Below are 18,491 nucleotides of genomic sequence, written 5' to 3' on the forward strand. Positions count from 1 at the left end.
GCAAAACAAGTGTAAGTTACAAGACAAGGTCAATATGAATCAAATATTATAGGTGATACTAATACTAATACTAGAAAAATTTAGGAAAAGTATTGCCTTTTCCAAGCCTATAGGATGATTGCTACAAGTAAGTAGTACACTATCAAAAGCCATCCTGTCCATGAATACAATGGTCATTTCCTTTACACTGTGATCCTTTCATAAGAAACAGCCTATCTATCTAGAACACTGGCATTTTAGTTTTATAATTGTTTGAGCCATTTGGTCCTATAGTATAGCACATTCTGTACACAATATATGATTACACTGTAGATTACACAATACACAAAGTACTTGCAGGGGATAAAAAGATCACCGTATCTAGACATGTGATACTTTTGGAATGAATGTGGAGCAACAGACATGGACAGTAGACCAATCACCAAAGGGCTGCATCAATTGAATTAACTGTTTCTCAGCAATTGAACTGCATGAAATAAGACAAAGAAGTATGTATAGCTATAGCAAAGGACCTGCACCAAAAATGGTACACTAGTATATGTATATCACTGTATGAGTGCATTTACTAAGGAAGAATATTTTCTTTTTTGAAAAATTTCTTTTCTTATACCTATGAATGATGTTGGTATCACATGTACTATAACTAGTATGAATTCAGCATAAATCAATTGTTCTCTTGAAAAAATTGCAAAGGCCCTCACTGCAAATGAAAAGAAGTGTTAGATTAACCTCATCAAAAATATCATGAAAAGCTTTTTCCGAACATAATCAACCGCTCAATCGGTTGCATGCCAATTGTTGAATAATTTATCGTTATTGGAAATTCGCAAATGGTCCTATATGCTCTGGTAAACAAAGAAAAAAAAGAGCTCTCGTACATTCTTGGTTGGTGACAACATTGCTAATTTTACATTACAGTCAAGTGCACTACCATTGCAGTGAACATAACATGATTACATGTAATGAACAATTGGCTCAATTTCCATATGTTTCCTGCCATTATGAATGCAGGCAGCTACAATGTATTATCAAATGGGGAAAACACTAATCATGGTACAAACCATTTGAAAGCTGGTGGTAGTTATTTGGATGCAAATGTTTTACAGGAGACATTGCCTTTCCTTTTGGCAATGACTTTGCACAATTAAACCCTTTGTGGCAATTTCCATGCCACTTTAACAATCACACACTATACGTTGATAACATGTTATTTTGCAATATCTAGACAGTGACATCAAATATTTATCATGTCTCAGTACAGCCACAATATGGGGGATTTTGGTAACAACTAAATAAGGCAAGGCAGCAGAGGTCTGTACCATCAACTATGTGCAGAGATGGTTTAGATATATTATAGCTATCTCTTACTGAACTGGGTATCTGAGCACATGTTCATCCTTGGGAAATCCCTTTTTACTGCAATGGTAGCCTTGAAATTATACATGGATATCTTGTATTGTCTGTCAAAAATGATCTCTTCATCTGTTACACGGTCTACTAGCAAAAACAACACAACCAAACAGGGAAATGGGGCTGTCTGGTATCATTTGTAAGATCATATGGAAAGGAAGAGTGAACAGGCTTGTGTCTATATTACATATGCAATTAAACCCAATTATTTTATAATTATCATATCAAATTTATACCAACAGTAAGTGTAATTGTGCAAGTATGGACATGTTATTTTCAGTGCCTTATAAAAAGCAGTCACACACTGGAAATATTTTCGAGTTATTCTGGGCACACACTGATCACTGACAGTAAAAGCAACTGGAATACCCAATTCTGGACAATTTTGTGATAGATCAATACATACATGATGGCTTTTAGTTCTACGCCACAATATCCAAAATAGTACCAGTGACTCAACCATGGTGGGGACAAGTCTCAGTTTTCACAACATGTGGCAGTTGGAGCAGAACAATGGCAAAACTGCCATCTATGTCAACAGCACTGTGGCATCCCTGCTCTATACTCCATTCAGAAACTGTTGGAGGAAAATCGGGACTGCATACTCACACATTTGGGAAGCTTCACCGTCCCGTGTTGCAGATGCATGGCCATTGGGTCCAGCAGCTTTGGTTTTCAGTGGTGAAATCTCAGACCCTTTCAAACAGATGTATGCTGCTGCATCTTGGCAGATTTCCTGGCCAACCTCCTGGCCTGTCCATGATCATGCCTTTACTCATGCTGGACTCAACCATTCACAGAGGAGGGGGTGGGGATGGCATGGATCAGTGGGTTGTGTCCTTGCAAACTGGGAGATTCCATTCCCACAGCAGACAATGATTCATCAACCCACAAGCAGGGATGCTGAAGTCTGACTCATGACTGGTTTTGGGGACTAAATTTGAATTTTTAAGCCAACACTGGCAGAAGGATAGATATTTTCTTTGTTGAGAAGCCAGTAGACCAGACCAGAAGCTGGCTACTATCTATTCCTGCCACCACTTCCTCTGCTGGAGGAGGAAAATTACTTCTGTGGCTGGGCGCTGACATCATCCTTCCTGAGAGGCAGTCTGCTTGTAAGGACAGCCGCCGTAACCGATACCTCCCCTGGGATCCCATGCAGGCTGATTTCTATGCAGGCAAGCAAGCAGGCTTCAAAACATCACTTCAGTATTCTCTGGGTTCAACCATAGTACAGCATAGGAGGGGGCATGTGAACAATTCAGTTTCTCCATCACCCCCATCCCCCCAAAACAACAAATCACTGCCATTTCAATTCATTTTTGGGCCATTAAATTTTAACAAAGACAAAAAGTAACACCCCCCATTTATTTACTTCTATGTAATAATTCGTAAAGCAGTTTTGACATCTGATAGAAAATGCCAACTGCAGAACGATGTCAAAAATTTGGGTCAAGCAAGTGGAGGGATTACAAGTGACATGTAATTATGTGGGAAACAGCTTCTAGATGATCGTTATCTAAACCACTGGGATATTTGATTCTTGTTCCCACACTTTCCGCTTCTCACATATTCTAACACTTAAGAAAAAAAAAGAGGAATTACGTACTGAAAAAAATATGTATTCCCTTTGTTTGCATATCATTTCCTTCATTTAACCAATATTACTACATACATATGAGACAGAAATCTGAATGCATGTACCAGTGGTAGCCTGTGTTTATGTTAATTCGTTCCAGCTAATCCCCATGTACAGTGCAATGACATAGGGTTGGCCTTTTAAGAAGGTGCCATTATGGCCTAATTACCTTAAGTGGTTTCTGCTGTAACCTTCATACCAGATGCGTTTCAGAGATTACTACCTCTTTGCCCTCAACTTAGGGAATAAAACAGAGAAGAAAACATTGAATACTAGTCAGGGCTCGAAATACTGGGTGCATGTGCACCCAGGTGAACCCAAAATTTGAACTGTGCACCCAATTTTTTTCAGTGGGTGCACAGGGTGCACGCGCACCCAAATATTTTATTAGGTTTATGTATGGAAAGATATAGAGTATACTAGAATACATCATATTCTTGACATCTAAGTGTTAGAAAGATCATAAAATGTCTGTCATGTTACTTGTTTAAGAATTTGATAGCTTGTAACTAAGTTTTGTTATTAGGGTTTTTTTTTTGACATTCTACTTAAATTTAAGTGGTGCACCCAAAAAATGTTTGGTGGACCCAATTTTTAAAGCTGGGTGCACCAGTACCCAAAATGAATTTCGAGCCCTGCTAGTAATATATGAATTATTGTTTCGTCTTTTGCTACCGATATCATCAGAGAACGAACCTCAACCTCATTGATCTGTTGTTCTCTTGACATCAAGAATACACATTTTGAGCTATACATATAAGTTACTAGTGTCCTTTTCTCAAAACACTTCTTGATAACTGAACTCTAAACACAATTTCATATCAAGTTTAAATCTTATTCTTCTTATTGAATAGCTAGATGTATGTAAATTCAGTTATGTATACCACGCTGTTTGCAATTAGCCTTTGGGCATGAACTTGCAATAAAGATTCTATGCCTACTGAGAAAATAATTTGCATCATGCTTTTATAACATCTACATATGTATCAGTGTAGGGGATACAGGCTGAGTCAGAATATGGAAGGGTTCCCAGAAAGACTGTAATTATCCCAGGAAACAGTCTGGCTGGGGACATCTGTGCTTCCTGCTCCATTCATCACTTTTGGAATAAAGGCAGTGAAGGTGAAATAATTTGGATTGAACAGGATTGAATCAATAAATGTCCCAAAAATCATGATCTTGAGAAGAAGAGTGGTGAGTGCAGTGTGTTGGTTATTTAGCCAGAGCAGTTACTGTGGATGCTGACTACTTATCACATTCATTGTATGGACAATGAAAGGGAACACTTGAAGAAAACCTTGAGAAAGCTAAATGCTTAAAATTGTGTACATTTGTATTACAATGCTCTAGTTTCCAAATTCCATTGAAAAACATAACCATTTTCAACTTGAGAGGGATCAGAGGACTGATCGAAAGCTTGTTGGTAAGCGCTTCATTTTGTGCACGGAATTGTAACATAACATAACATAGCCATTTCATTGTTTCTTTCCTAAAATGACTTCTAATCATTTCTGTTGACCTTATCATAAAATGTGTTTAGCCTAAGACAAATTTATCGGTCAATCCAACTCAAAATTGTAATGGAATTTGCAGCGCTAATTGTCACAGCTATTTCATTATGGCAGCATGCACCTGCCAAAGAAATGTATGCTAATGACTTCATTAGAGGTAAAGTGGGCATTTATGACAGCTATATTAAGTACATTTGTCACATAAATCACACATAGCCAGCATAATCTAATTTGTTTTCCTTCAGTTCACACATCCCCAGAAAATAGCATTATCCTCTAAACAGGTGATTGTGTCCCCTGGGACAAGTAACGCCAATAAATGGGGTCAGCAGCAATATTACAAATGCCGCTGGGAATATGAGAGTCCATAAACTCTGTTCTCTTTTGTACAGGTAATCAATCATGGTACAGATAATCAAAGCACTGGGGGAATGTCTTAGCACTCTGTGCTGCATCTGGGCCAAGAGATAGCCATAGCTATACAGGCAGTGGTAAGGCACGTGGCATGCCCCCTTGTGTCTGGGTACCAAACTGCAGTCTACAAAAGATATCAAAGGCTTAAGTAGATCCATACTGTAAAATCATTTAAATTTTGCGGGAATTTAATTTTGAGTAAGCGGGGGGGGGGGGGGATGGAGTTTTTGCAGTGGTTTTAAGTTCTTGGTAGCGCCATAGACTGTAGTCTGAAACTATCATGAAAAAACAACATAAAACCAACGTGAACATTTCTGTATCTACAAATTACAGTAAATCTTTTGGTACAAAAGATACTTCACATTGGGATCATAAGATTAAATCTTAAATCTTCTTCTTCTTCTTTGTGTCATCACTATCCTTATCTATATCTTAAATGAATATAGATAAGGACTAAGTTAGTTTACACAAAACCAACAAAACAAAGTCACAAAACACTGATAGCACAGGCCTGTTCCTCATTGAACATGAAAGGAACTTGAGAGAACACTTGTGCAAACATGAGGAGAAAGCAGGGCACAGTAATGGAGCACATGTTTCTGATAAATCCAGGAAACTGTATACTGGAGAACAGAAACTGGGTCTAGGATTTCAAAGGCCATGATGTAACCACAAGAGAGAGTTCCTTATTATTGGGACCAGACTTGACATTTTGTGTCATCACTAGCAAATTCAGTGGGATGTGTGGGAGGAGTTTACAAGTTCAAGATCAGAGAATACAATATCCATGGGGAACCTTTAGCCCTCCACCCTTTTTTTCCTGCCATATAATTTATCATGGAGTCCCCATTGTAATTACTACTAGCTGTATTACTGAATTATGAGAGAAAGGTGTACTCCTTGTACACATGGTCGATGATGGAGGAAACAACGGCAAATTCCCTACATATTCTTGTTTTGATATGCAGTTATAACTATATCATGTAGCAACTTTTGGAACCCATTTTTTAGTGTTTAATCATTCAGTAAAAAATTCATGGCACAAGCCCACGACACATAGGATTATTCAACTTCAAGCTTCGAGTATGAATTTCAAGCTTTGTCTCAAGTGAATGTCAATATTTTGGAGAGCGGGGAGGTCATGTTTGCTTGTACTCTAAACAAGGTTCTATGAGACCCTGAAACACTATCCTGGAAGCCATATAATAGTATAGTACAATGATACGATTGTACTGTTACACCATTTGTGTCCGGTTTATAGGACATATCAGACACAAACATAACCTTAGTTGCCAAACCATTTATCTTTTCATCATCTGTTATTGCAGGGAAACCTCTGATGAATTGGAGAATGATCCCCTTACTACTGGTTCTGAGACAGACTTACCCAAACCAGATGGTCCTTCCCAGTATGGGAGCTGTCTAGATCTGATAAAAGGTACCTAAGAAATTGCTTTTACTTGTATGTGATAAAAAGATAAGGTCAATCTCCAACATGCTTTCTATACTTTCAATATTGCTGGTGCTGCCTGACTAGTTCGTAAAAACATACCGGTTCCTGGAGTAAATAGTCAAGCCTTGCTTACTGTAACCTAATTAAGTGATCTTAATTAGAATGACAATCAATGTTTTGGGTGGTCTTCACACCTCATGAACTCTCACAAATAGGTAACAATAACAGCTGTAGAGTGGAGGACAAGTGTCTGTATTGTGTGAGGTTTGACCCTGACCTCGTACACAGGTGATCAAACAGGTCCGTATTGTCTGCATGTCAGGCTCCAGGTGGGACTATTGTCAGACACAGGATGTAAAACTATTCACCTGGGGCAAGACCCAGCTAGACAGGTGTGTATATCACAACAGTAAAACTGTAACACAAGAAAGCAAAGGTGTAAAAGAACTGGGCAAAGGTGAATTCCAACATGGCATCCAATTTCAAAACATTTGCACTATAAAAATTGTCTTTCTTACAAGCTGGGAACTTAAGATATTTATGTACTTCACATAAAACTCTTTATGACTTGAAGCCATGTGTATACGCTTCTCTCAATCACGAAAGCACGCCAAACCGGAACACGACACGACGTGCGGGTCACCCTCGGTAAACAGCGACAAGTGGGCAAGTCAACCGTTTATTTGTTGGCTGGAGGGCCGTATCACAAAGCCGGCTCGCCAATAACCGACCCACAGGAAACCACCCTCTGTCCAAGTGATTTCCGTTCTGTCTTGTACTAGGCTGACTTCCCATAGATAACGTGACCCATCAATTTTGCTCAGGTAACACACAATTTTTCACATCGTGGATCATCAAAAAAGTCAGCATTCCTAATCTACTTCACACAAATCAAGGGGCTGTTGACGCCACAAATACTCCTTGTGGACACAAATGCCGGGAATTACCAGAAAAACACTTGCTACGTCCGCAGATTACCTGCTTGTTAGGCAGGGGTAAATAATTGTACAAGAGAGATAAACAGAGAAGGGGGATTCTATCAAGGGAATTATAAATCTAATTGCCAATGGGGAAGGTAAGCAGGGTGTACAGACTATTGAGTTATTTCTATATCTGCATTGCTAAGGTATTTCTGACTTCTACGTTGACACGAAATCCCCCAAAAGTAGCGAATGCAGGGATAAGTAAGACAATGTGAAGTTTCAGATCTGTGCGATGTGGTAACCCGAGATTGCTGATCAAACGGAATGTTTGAAATAGTCCCACAGTGTCAATAACAGTGGGAACAACAGGTCCATGGAGGGAGAGAACAGATGTGGAATGTTCTCCACACAACTGGGTGGATTATCTGCTATCTTGTGTTGCACATTCAAGTACTGATATGTTACACTAGAGAACTGAATAGAATACTCTTCTATCTTCGTGGTTTAACGCAATTTCATTTGACTGTCAGTGTTACTAAATGTTACTTTGTTAGTTCTAAACGTCTTTGTACGATGTAATAACAGGGTAAAAACGCTACACACACAGCTCAAAAATTATGTCAAATCAATAATGTTGTAACAACCACATTCAAAAGTTCACAAAATCCAGAAAAAAAATCCTACTTTACATCGGCAGCTACATACTTTTTCAAGTCCAAGAAACAGTTCACATCAAAGTTGATAATGAAAAAAAAAAGTACACAGTACTATAAAAAGTTTAGTACATAATAGTAGTCTTGTACAGAAGTTCTATCAAAACTTGACTACAACTCTTTTTAAAAGCTCCTAATTGCTACAACAGAAACGGATGGTAAAACTTTTGTCATTAGTAATTCATTATGATATTCACTCTCTGCAATAAAAAAAAATCATCAATTTTTAAGATGGGCTTTACCTGAATGCTTGCAGCCAATTGTCTGTAGTAGTACTCATTCAAGTCTTCCATGATGAAAACAGAATCCATGATTGCAAGCCTTGCTTGTCTTGCCTCCAAAAACCCTGGCATAACAGATGAGCGCTTGTACAACCAGTCCAACACAAGCTTGTGCTCACACTCACAGGAACCTTCGGGGACCAATTTTCCAATACAACTCAGACAGAGAAGTCTGAAACTTCCCCTCTGACTGACAGTCAACACTTGTCACTGGCAGACTCGTCCCTGTCTGTAGCTATTAAACTCACAACTGTCTGTTTTGATCAACTTCCCGCTCCTTTTTGCTCCAGATGATGAGTGCTAGTACAACCAGTCCAACACAAGCTTGTGCTCACACTCACAGGAACCTTTGGGGACCAATTTTCCAATACAACTCAGACAGAGAAGTCAGAAACTTCCTCTGACAACACTTGTCACTGGCTAGTGTCCCTGTCTGTAGCTAACTCCCAACTGTCTGGTTCCATCAAGGAGGTTGAATATTCAACCTCCTTGGTTCCATCCACTTCCCGCTCCTTTTTGCTCTAGCTGACTGGGTCTGTATGCAAACACTGGCCCTCCATGTGGCGGGAGCGTGGGCGGGGAGTCTATTGTTAGCACAATGAGACCAATGGTGAGGAATGCCCCCAACAGGAAGCCCCTCTAGGAGAGGGTGTTATGTTACCAGCTGGAGATGTCCAATGGGGGGTTCCCTTATCATGATGTCATGTTTTCATTTGTTTTTATGGCTTGAATAGGTGATAAGTGGATTGCTAATTGCTGTTTGATGAACTAAGACCTTTATGATGCTAATGAACCTGGGGTGTTAGTGTAGGGAAGTGTGAAGAACAGATCGACACTTGATGTCAGGGAAAACATGCTCTCTGCTCAGCAGTAGACTGGATCTATTTTTCCGCCCACAGACTTCATCATACTCACAGGGAACTCAAACCAAGCAGACCAACATGAAAGAAGTAGGACTACTAGAAGTTAATCCTGAGGACATATTGTGCCAATGAAAAGCTGCCTTACCATCACGTTGCTAAATTTAGTGATCTGAGTCCAAACCTGTGGGAAAGGCACACAGGGAGTGGAAGGGAACTGGGCTGGCACATGGCTGAGAAGTGGAAACAGGGAAGTGTCAAGTTGTGAACTGCAACAGGGTCACATATGTCTTGAGTTGAGGTAAGGTTTCCCAGAGCATGTCATATTGATTTTGGTGGTCCTTCCATTGCATGATAACTGACCTTATTTTCCTCCCAGTACTAGTATCAAAGGTAAGATTATGGAATTGTATGTAGTATATGTCTTCAATTCAAATACTACGAACAAACATGTGTCACAGGGTATACCAAATGCATCAAGTCTCTAAATAGTACAAAGACTAGAGACTTTATGGGGAAAATTATCCAGTTGTTTGATGAATTGTTTTGAAGAATATACATTGCACTGTATATTCTGGATGTTTGGTCTAACCTTCAAAGGCAGTACTAGCAAGGAGCTTTTATCAAAGGCTCACCTTAGTACTAGTAACTACTATGACTATATGTATAAGCATTTAGAATCAAGAGCGTATATCCCAGTCAGGGATCGAAATACTTTTTTTTTGCTTCATGCAAAATTGCAAGTTGGCAAAAATTTTACGTGCAATTTGAAACATTTACATACAAAATACAACTAGTCTGCAACGTTCTAGTCAGCATCCATCATTCTGTCCTTCGGCCGAATTTTGCTGCACGGGATAGATAAGAATTTTGACCATTCTGTCACTTTTGACGAACTGAAATCAGCGCATGAAAATATAGACAGAACTTCAAATTTTGGAAAGATATCCACATAATCAGAATGTAAGTTTGCAGCAAAACCAAATTTGATTGTTTATAACACTTACTGACGACCGGTGACGATCCCCGTCAGACAAACAAAGGCATCATGGCCTCAGTATTTTTACTATAGGGCAGGTATTTTCAACATGCAAGATTGCAAGTTCAAAATATTTTTATGTGCAAATCTCAAAAACTACGTGCAAATTGCAAGTTAAGTATGTGTATTTCGAACCCTGCCTATTATAATGTTAAGAAATTAATGGATGATAATGTATCCTAGTCTGATTCCTAGCGAAGGAGATGGCAAGACAAAATCATATCAAGGAGGTTATATAACTCTATATAACCTCCTTTGTCAGAGTTTAAATACTAAAATTAATCCAAAGAAATCTACTTAAGTAAATTACTCTTCTCTACTCTAGTTTTATATCATGCAAGTCAGTATCATATGACATTTACATACATGTGTACAATGAATAAACCAAAGAGAATTATTTGTAATATGGAGGAACATGTTGTACTCAATGACAAACTTCTGTGAAGGGGACAAATTCCAAGGACCCAAGCCAAGGTCAGAGGTTGGAGCCACCATTGGACACGCTTTCCTTTTATACAATTACAATTTTCTATGGGTATACTATACTTAGCAATTTCACAGGCATAATTAACCTTACTTGTCAAGTTGTTAGGTACACATACAAAGTTAATTGCTAAGTATGCACATGTAATTTTGTACAGTACAGTAATTGTACTAGTAACTAGATTTACTAACGTTCCACTGTATTTTGCAAATTGCTGCGTATACTACTAAATATGCAACATGTAGTCTGTAGAATTGCACTAATGAAATTCTACTATAGTAGTATAAAATGATCTTTCATCTTTCATTCATTTGCTTGTAAATTGCTAATTTATAAAGCGTTATGTTAAACTACTAATTATATTGATGAAACTGTATCATATTTAGTAAGATTGCTAATGATTGTATTTGGTAGAATTGATAAGAATTGAAAATGTAGAGACATATGGTTATGTTGAATCTCCTAAGAAAAGCATCAAGAACGACTTACACATAACAAAACTACACATTTTATACATGTACATTATGATAGAGCCACTGAGTCTGACATAATACAGTACTTATGACAATCACACACACACAGACAGACTATATTACTACATACTCTTAAAATACGTATCGGTCATTTGTATGTTGGTCGCATTATCTTACAAGTACAGTTGCTTGTAAACACGTACGTTACAAGATGCAAAGGCCAAATTCCACAGATTTGCATATGAATATTTTCAAACGAATATGTGCATTTAATACCATCACACGTCACCACGAATTTCTCTATCACAGAAACCAAGGAGCTTTTATCAGGTAAAAGCTCCTTGCAGAAACCCATTTGGTCACAACAAGAATCTTGACCCATGTTATGAGTCCAGTCTCATAACGGTACAAGTTGTGCAAGTTTTGAAAGTTTGGTTTGGATCGTTGCCAACTTTTCAACAACAGGCCCCCAACGGAAAAATTCCTGACAAAACCGACCTCCCTATCCCGTCTATATCCAAAGACAGTCATCTACAAAACCTTTCCTACCTTCTCAGAGAAAACTACGGCGAACTCTTCGGTTTTCTTGCGTTTTTTCTCCTTCCTTTTCGCCATTTCGGTACGTAAAACCCAAATCGGGCTTTCGACTCGAACTTCCCGCTTCCTTTTCCCTGGGGTCGCCATCTTTGATTGACACTGACTGAATCTACACGAGAAGAAACCTTTACAGATATTCAAATGTAATTACAAACAAGAACACCAATCAAAATATAAAATATACAATTAAAATGCTTCCTTTATTATTATGTATTCAAATTTGTAATTAATACGGATTTTAATGTGGCTAAAATAAAGAACTCTCTGTTTGCTCTTACACGTTTTGATGCATGTTATTTGCATATGTCAAAGGTGAACTTTGTTTTTATAAAGTTTGTCGTCTGCATGGAAAAGAAGCTGTCAAGTGTCTTCAGGTGTCCGGCTTTCGTCTCAGAACAACTGCGAAGACATTAAGCCCAGCCCCAGCCCTTCAGCAGTTTATTGTGCAGGTTTGTGCAATTCTATTACGTTTGGCATCCACGGTATACGGTAGTCAGTGCTGTACTTGGACATTCTTCGTTCAAATTCGTTTATCGAGAAAGCATAACTTCTCACACGGTATGTGGATAAGAGACCATAAGAAGTGTTAGCAGTATGGCTATTTGCGGCCTTTTGTACCCTAGCCAAAAAGCTTGCTATAGCCTTGCGCCTTAAAGGTGGCCTGTTTCCATGTTGCAAACAAGAAATACGTGAAGGTCCAACAAGTTGTTTCGTGGCTCAAAGCAACATCACCTCTAGCCTATTTACCTACCACATAATTCTGCTGTAGAAAGCTGCTAGAAGGACTGAAATCGAACTTGTCATTTGTTATACCTACTCTCATACGAGATATATTTTCTTGGAATTAGGAGGAGATTGTACCGCTAATGTGTACCAAAAGTAATGAAGAAAATTACAAACAGTAAGTTCAACCTAATAGGAATTCCACGTTCCTACTCAAATACAAATGTACTCATAGTATTTTATCAAGCATTTATACATAGATCTCAGTTTCCAGGTAGAAGCATATAGCTTTGAGCAGAACCCCGTAAGTTTCAGTGCGTGTCCTTAGAAGGAACACTGGTTGCCAACTACACATGGTTTCCCTGGGAAACTGCCACTGTTGGTATTTTGTATGACGTAATATCAGGTCAAAGGCAGACATTTCCACACCAAGAGTTCAAAAGTTCAGCTTCTTGTAAATTGAAAAGATGCTATGTGACACAGTGATAACTGCGGGTAGTAAATATCAGCAGTAAAAGACTCCAAAGTTCACCAACGTGGGTGGATAAGTGTCACACTGAATTAACATTACTGGTACGGTGCTGTATATCTCAAACTCAGACCAGATGGCCTAAGCGGGTTTCTGAGGTATACAAAATGTAGGTAAGGAGGTATCAACATGTAATATAGCAGCAGTACACTGGTTGAGATTGCGTCTCCAAACAGATATAAGGTAAGTTAAAGGCAAAAGTTGTGTTAAGTGTCTTTTTAAAGAACACATCATCTGGTCAGTAATAGACAGAGGCGGCGGCACCATTTTTAAGTTGTGGGGGCGAAAATTTCTCATATCACTAAATCGAGGGCCGAAGGCCCGAGGCGTCGGGCCGGAGGCGCGCCCCTTCTAGGGGGGTCCGGGGGCATGCACCCCCGGAAAAATTTCAAATCTAAACCCTCTGAAACGCTATTTCCTGTATTTTGAGGGGCAAATTTTGCTGCCAGACTAAGCTAACTTCAATGACATTTCTATCAAAAATACACATAGTTTTAGCTTTAGTTATTGAGGGCGACACCCCCCAACATATTTTCACCATCTCGAGCGGCGAAGGTACGAGCCGTTGCAAGGTAGGTTCTGGAAATTTTTTAAATCTAGACCCTCTGAAACGCCATTTCCTGTATTTTGAGGGACAAATTTTGCAGACAGACTAAGCTGAATTTAATTAAACTTCTAGTAGAGAAAACGATTTGAGGGCGACGACCCACGCACCAACATATTTTGCACTACGTCGTCGTGAGCCCCGAAGACGCAAGCCGCCGCAAGGGAGTTTTGGAGAAATTTTTAAATCAGGACACTTTGAATGCCATTTCCTGCATTTGAGGGGAACATTTTGCTTGTAAACAAAGTTTGATGATGAAATTTCTACTAGAAAAAGGTCATGGGGGACGACGCTCCGGTAGCATTTTCCCACCATGTCCAGTGCCGACGGCGCGAATCCTCACAAGGGAGGTCCTTTGAAATTTTGAAATCTGGACCCTCTGAAACGTCATTTCCTGCATTTTTAGGGCCAAATTTTGCCAGTAGACTAGCGAGATTTAATGAAATTTCCATTAGTGAAAATATACACAAGGGTTTCAGCTTGATTTTGAGTGTTTCAGCTTATTTTATCGTGGGGGCGACGCCCCCACGACCTATTTTTTGTGGGGGCGGCCGCCCCCATTGCCCCCACGGTGCCGCCACTGATAGAGGTATCAAATCTGTTGCCTCTCGGTCTCATGCCTAGACACTTGGTAAATGAAGGCCACAAGATGTAAATTGCAAAATCTTCACACTAGCTGGCTTTCCTGAGTCCTATCCCAGTACATTTGTGTTGGGGGTAGTCAGAAAAGCTATTTGATTAGTAAATAGTGGACTTAACAATTGTTCACCTCTACATCTTCTGGGAAATCAATAAATTTGCATCTTTCATTCAAGAAAGAAATTATATTCACTTCCTGACATGACATTTTTGTGGGTTTTTTTTCAGGTTACTCGATGAAGGATGTCTTGTGCAAAGCTGCTCTCTGTATTCTTTACTTTCACTTTCTTCATCAAGTCATTAAATTGTAACCATGGCAACAGAAAGGTGTACGCAGACTTGACAACCAACAGGCTGACCAGAGAGCATGATGGGAGCAATGGCATGTGGTCCCTACATGGAGTCGCACATGCAAGTCATGCAACCAAAACTGAATTCATCTTCAACGCAGACCTTCTGTCAGAGGATGGCAGAAATCATCTGAACATTGCTTCTATGGTTTACCCCATGCTTGGTCCAACTTCCGACCTGGATGAAGAGTATTTAGAATATCTGATCCTCCAGGCAAAAACGGCTAAAATTGACGGATTTCTGGTAGAGTGGGGCTTTAGGGAACATCCCAGCAACGTAGCACTGGAAAAGATCATTGCTGTGGCGGAAAAGCACAGACCGTTTGAGATTGGTGTGAACTGGTGCAATCACTGGCTTCTCCAGTGGTTGGAGCAGAAAAATGCCACCGACCAGATGGTGTCAGAGTTCCACAAGAACGCACAGTATCTCCTGGACACTGTCTTCTACACATCCAGCAAAAGGTTTCCAAGCGTCAGTTTGCGCCCTCTGATCTTCTTGTTTGGTGGTGGGATTACAAGTGAGCAGTTCAGAAAAGTTCTGGCTATTGGTCTCAAGATTCCCTACTGGTTGGATCCTCCTCTCTGGATTGGAAACTATTTGAATTTTGCTGAAACTGAGGAGCTGTGGGCGGAGTGGGGGCCGCTGATGGATGGAATCTTTGGGTGGATTCCCAGTCGGACGAGAGTCGTTCCTCCAAGCATGCCACAGTGGGATTACTACGGTAACCTAGTGGACACGACACGGTACCAACAGAATGTCTCATCGGCAGGAGAGGGGTGCATCAGGAACGGGACATGTCAGTTGTGGTGTGCATCAGCGTCCCCCGGGTTTGACAACAGGGGCTGCGCAGGGTGGGGAGGGACGCTCAAGTACCTCCCGCGAAAATGGCAAGGGACCTCCCTGTACAACGCTCAGTGGAAGTACCACGTCCTCAACAACTCTTCAGCAAACATTCTAATCTTGCCTACCATGAACGACTACAGTGAAGCCAGTGTGCTCCTCCCTACTAAACAGTACGGCTTTGAGGCTCTCTACACAACCGAACTGTTTGCCAGCTTTTGGAAGGGAAGTCAGAGCAACAGCGCTGGAGTGACACTTCCTACATGGTGGTTCAGCTTGAAGAAGAGTATTGCTTTTCTAAATCAAACAGGAGTGAACATTACTAAAGTAGCTGCTCAGATAGAAGACTGTTCTACAAAGATCAGCCTTGGAAGTTATGCAGCAGCAGCAAACTGTTTAGAAGCCATACAGTTGAAAACAGATATGCTGTATGCCCATCTGACTGTTGATGACTTCACTCTTGAAGTTCCCAATGGGAAGATGTACTTTGTGAAACCTCCTTTGATGAAATTCGGCGCATATCTACTCAACACTACTCACGGCCTGTACCTCAGAATGTCAGATGTTATGTCCAGGGTACTTCTTACCAACAATTACGTCGGCGTCCTGCAGTTCGACTACATACTTCTAGATAACGCGTTTACGCGGATACAGGTTTACTCATCTACAAAGAGAAAGAGCACGGGTGTCGTGTTCATGCCATTTCCCAGGCAGACCACCAATGAACAATACACAGAGATTATAGACTCTGTTGAAGCTGGGAATTTTGCAGTGGTTTGTGACTTGATGAACAAGGTTCCGGGTGTTTGGCACCATGCGAATGTCAGACTTTATAAAAGTAACATAGCATGGGACCACACTGCACCACTGGACTCTGACCTGCATTTTAAAGCTGTGGGTGGTTCCTATCTGGTAAAAAGGATTTCTCTTGAATTTCATGTTTATCATTATGATGGTGGAGGTAAATGAAGTGTGCCTCATTTGCATAGAAGTGGCTAAAACTGTTTCCAAACATTTACAAAACAGCTAGTGAGCTACAACCATTTGCTCCACTTATACCCAATTCCTTCCTCGGTAGAACATACAGTATTTGGCAGCAAGTGTTTTGCCAATTAACAAAATTACAAATCTGTAATTATATCCTATATAACTTTCCAGACACATACAAGCAACAAGAATGATTAGATTTAGAAATGACTAATGGTTAATGGAAGACACACAAAAATACACAAGAAAAGATAACATTTTGTAATGTTATATTTTTCATTCAATTTTTTTTTTTTTTTTTTTATATTATGTCTTGGTTTCATACTATTACTTAACATAGAAAACTTGCTACCTCAACAAAACAGAACATCTATTTTGTTAAGAAGTATTTTTATATCCCATCATACTGTTAGCATCTATAAGTGTAAAGGTACCACAATGTACATGGTATTATGATTTCTTGACAATACAACTTTGCTATGGTTGTTAAACCTTTCTATTGGTATTCTTTCTATCAGTACTGGTAAATACATATACCTTCTTCTTGTTGCCTGTATCTGTTTTCATGCAATAATATTATTGCAATGACTCATTGCACTGTTTACATGTATATGTTTATAAGCTCTGCTTTAACAGAAAGATTGCAATGAGTTAGTTTTCTTTCTTTTGCTATAACTATAGATAATTTGTAAACATAGCTTTGCTGCTATCATAGTGACAACACAAAATGTTAAATAAGGAAAATAATGCAGATGTTAGAACCAAAAAATAACATGGTATCTACTAGTGTTAGAACATGATTTAAAGCTAAGTGGATTTTGCTGTCTGCTATGCTTGAACATGATTCAAGAAAAGTAATACAAAATTGTGCAAAGCAAAAGAAACTTCGAGACACCCCAGGATCTGCCACTAGTCCTGTAAGGCTGCTGCATCATGCTTCACCAACTGCGACAGTCCACTGCAAAAGAAAAGATAACATTTTATGCAATTATATATATTAGAGACTTTAGACTCAATGAAAAAGTTTTGCAATATAGGAAAATCATTAATTTTTTGTACATTGATAAAGCCTACTAGTATGTGAATGATATATGAAGTGGCACATCTCGAAACATATATTTTCACTCGAGTCATCCAACAACGAAAGGTTTCCATGGATATTAAGATTTTCATAGATGGAACAACAAAAGGTTTTTGGCACTGGTGCTATAGTGCATGGCAAAGGTACCTTGTTGAAATCTGCAACATTTAACATAAGATTACACAATGTACATCGTCTCCACTTTTAGCCCTTTCTTAAAAATTGTTCAAAGGACTCTTGTTACAGTTGTCGAAAGGTTGAGGAAAATACCTTGTGACACTGTGCAAAACTATTTAAAAATTCCAACAAACTTTTGAACGAACCTGTATTGCAGATAGATCTACACTCACAATCACTCATTACCTGGTGACATAAAATGTCTGAGATCAAACAAGGACAAACTTTCAGCACTACCAGTGTAACAGGCAAGAATAATCATACCCCTGACCAAAATCTACCCGGGTACATTCCGTCCTGGGGTATGTTATGGCCTGTTACACCTGTAACAAACAAGCAGAAGGACATGTACATACTCGTGATCCTTGGACACCCTCCAGAAGTGCTGGGTGAAGTTGGCATGGACAAGAAGGTCAACAAACTCTTCGTCATGGGTGATAACCAGGAGCTAAGGCAAAGGACACAACTGTCAGTCAGGGAAAATATGTATTTGATATATGCTTCACTTTGATTCCCCTGTTGATTTTGAGCAAGGAGAAGCTCTTTTAAGACAGACCATCTCTTTGAGACTAGGGCAACTTGAGACTAGAAAGGCCGGCATTTGCTTGAGAGCAAATGCAGCATATTTCAGCCATCTCCCTCCCAATGAAACAATAGACTATTCCAAAATCACCCATGTGCAAAAATCGAACACTTTTGTTTAAAAGTCACTTCCACTAATGACACTTAATGACACCCAAAAATGAATCTTACAAAATTCCTA

The 18,491-nt window shown here is 39.5% G+C and overlaps 3 protein-coding genes across 6 annotated transcripts in view; 1 reads left to right on the plus strand and 2 right to left on the minus strand.

Moving 5' to 3' along the window:
* LOC118414571 (rhotekin-2-like) overlaps positions 1-11,932 on the minus strand; it is a 24,967-nt gene extending 13,035 nt beyond the window's left edge. For 2 of the 4 annotated variants that reach the window (XM_035818706.1, XM_035818705.1), the window contains exon 1: positions 11,750-11,932. In XM_035818706.1, coding sequence (XP_035674599.1) covers positions 11,750-11,884 — 135 coding nt within the window. In that variant the 5' untranslated portion in view covers positions 11,885-11,932. Of the gene's footprint in view, positions 1-2,019; positions 2,196-8,305; positions 8,647-11,749 lie in introns of those variants that run through there. The other 2 variants (XM_035818707.1, XM_035818708.1) reach the window with 2 other exon arrangements.
* Positions 8,841-16,961, plus strand: LOC118414572. The gene is made up of 3 exons (XM_035818709.1): positions 8,841-9,505; positions 12,131-12,246; positions 14,521-16,961. Exon 3 carries the CDS (start codon positions 14,536-14,538, stop codon positions 16,450-16,452), a length of 1,917 nt encoding a protein of 638 aa, XP_035674602.1. The 5' UTR covers positions 8,841-9,505; positions 12,131-12,246; positions 14,521-14,535; the 3' UTR covers positions 16,453-16,961.
* The window catches only part of LOC118413658 (DNA repair protein RAD50-like), a 24,828-nt gene continuing 23,064 nt past the window's right edge, over positions 16,728-18,491 (minus strand). Inside the window, exons 24-25 of the mRNA XM_035817185.1 lie at positions 18,085-18,176; positions 16,728-17,428 (exon numbers count right to left, since the gene is read on the minus strand). Coding sequence (XP_035673078.1) covers positions 17,380-17,428; positions 18,085-18,176 — 141 coding nt within the window. The 3' untranslated portion in view covers positions 16,728-17,379. The remainder of the gene's footprint in view (positions 17,429-18,084; positions 18,177-18,491) is intronic.

The sequence above is a fragment of the Branchiostoma floridae genome, chromosome 4, assembly GCF_000003815.2.
Source record: "Branchiostoma floridae strain S238N-H82 chromosome 4, Bfl_VNyyK, whole genome shotgun sequence".
In the NCBI taxonomy this organism is placed as follows: domain Eukaryota; kingdom Metazoa; phylum Chordata; class Leptocardii; order Amphioxiformes; family Branchiostomatidae; genus Branchiostoma; species Branchiostoma floridae.

Excerpts from the sequence above, each read along its gene's own strand:
- LOC118414572 (XM_035818709.1), top strand. The coding sequence starts at position 14,536 with ATGTCTTGTGCAAAGCTGCTCTCTGTATTCTTTACTTTCACTTTCTTC.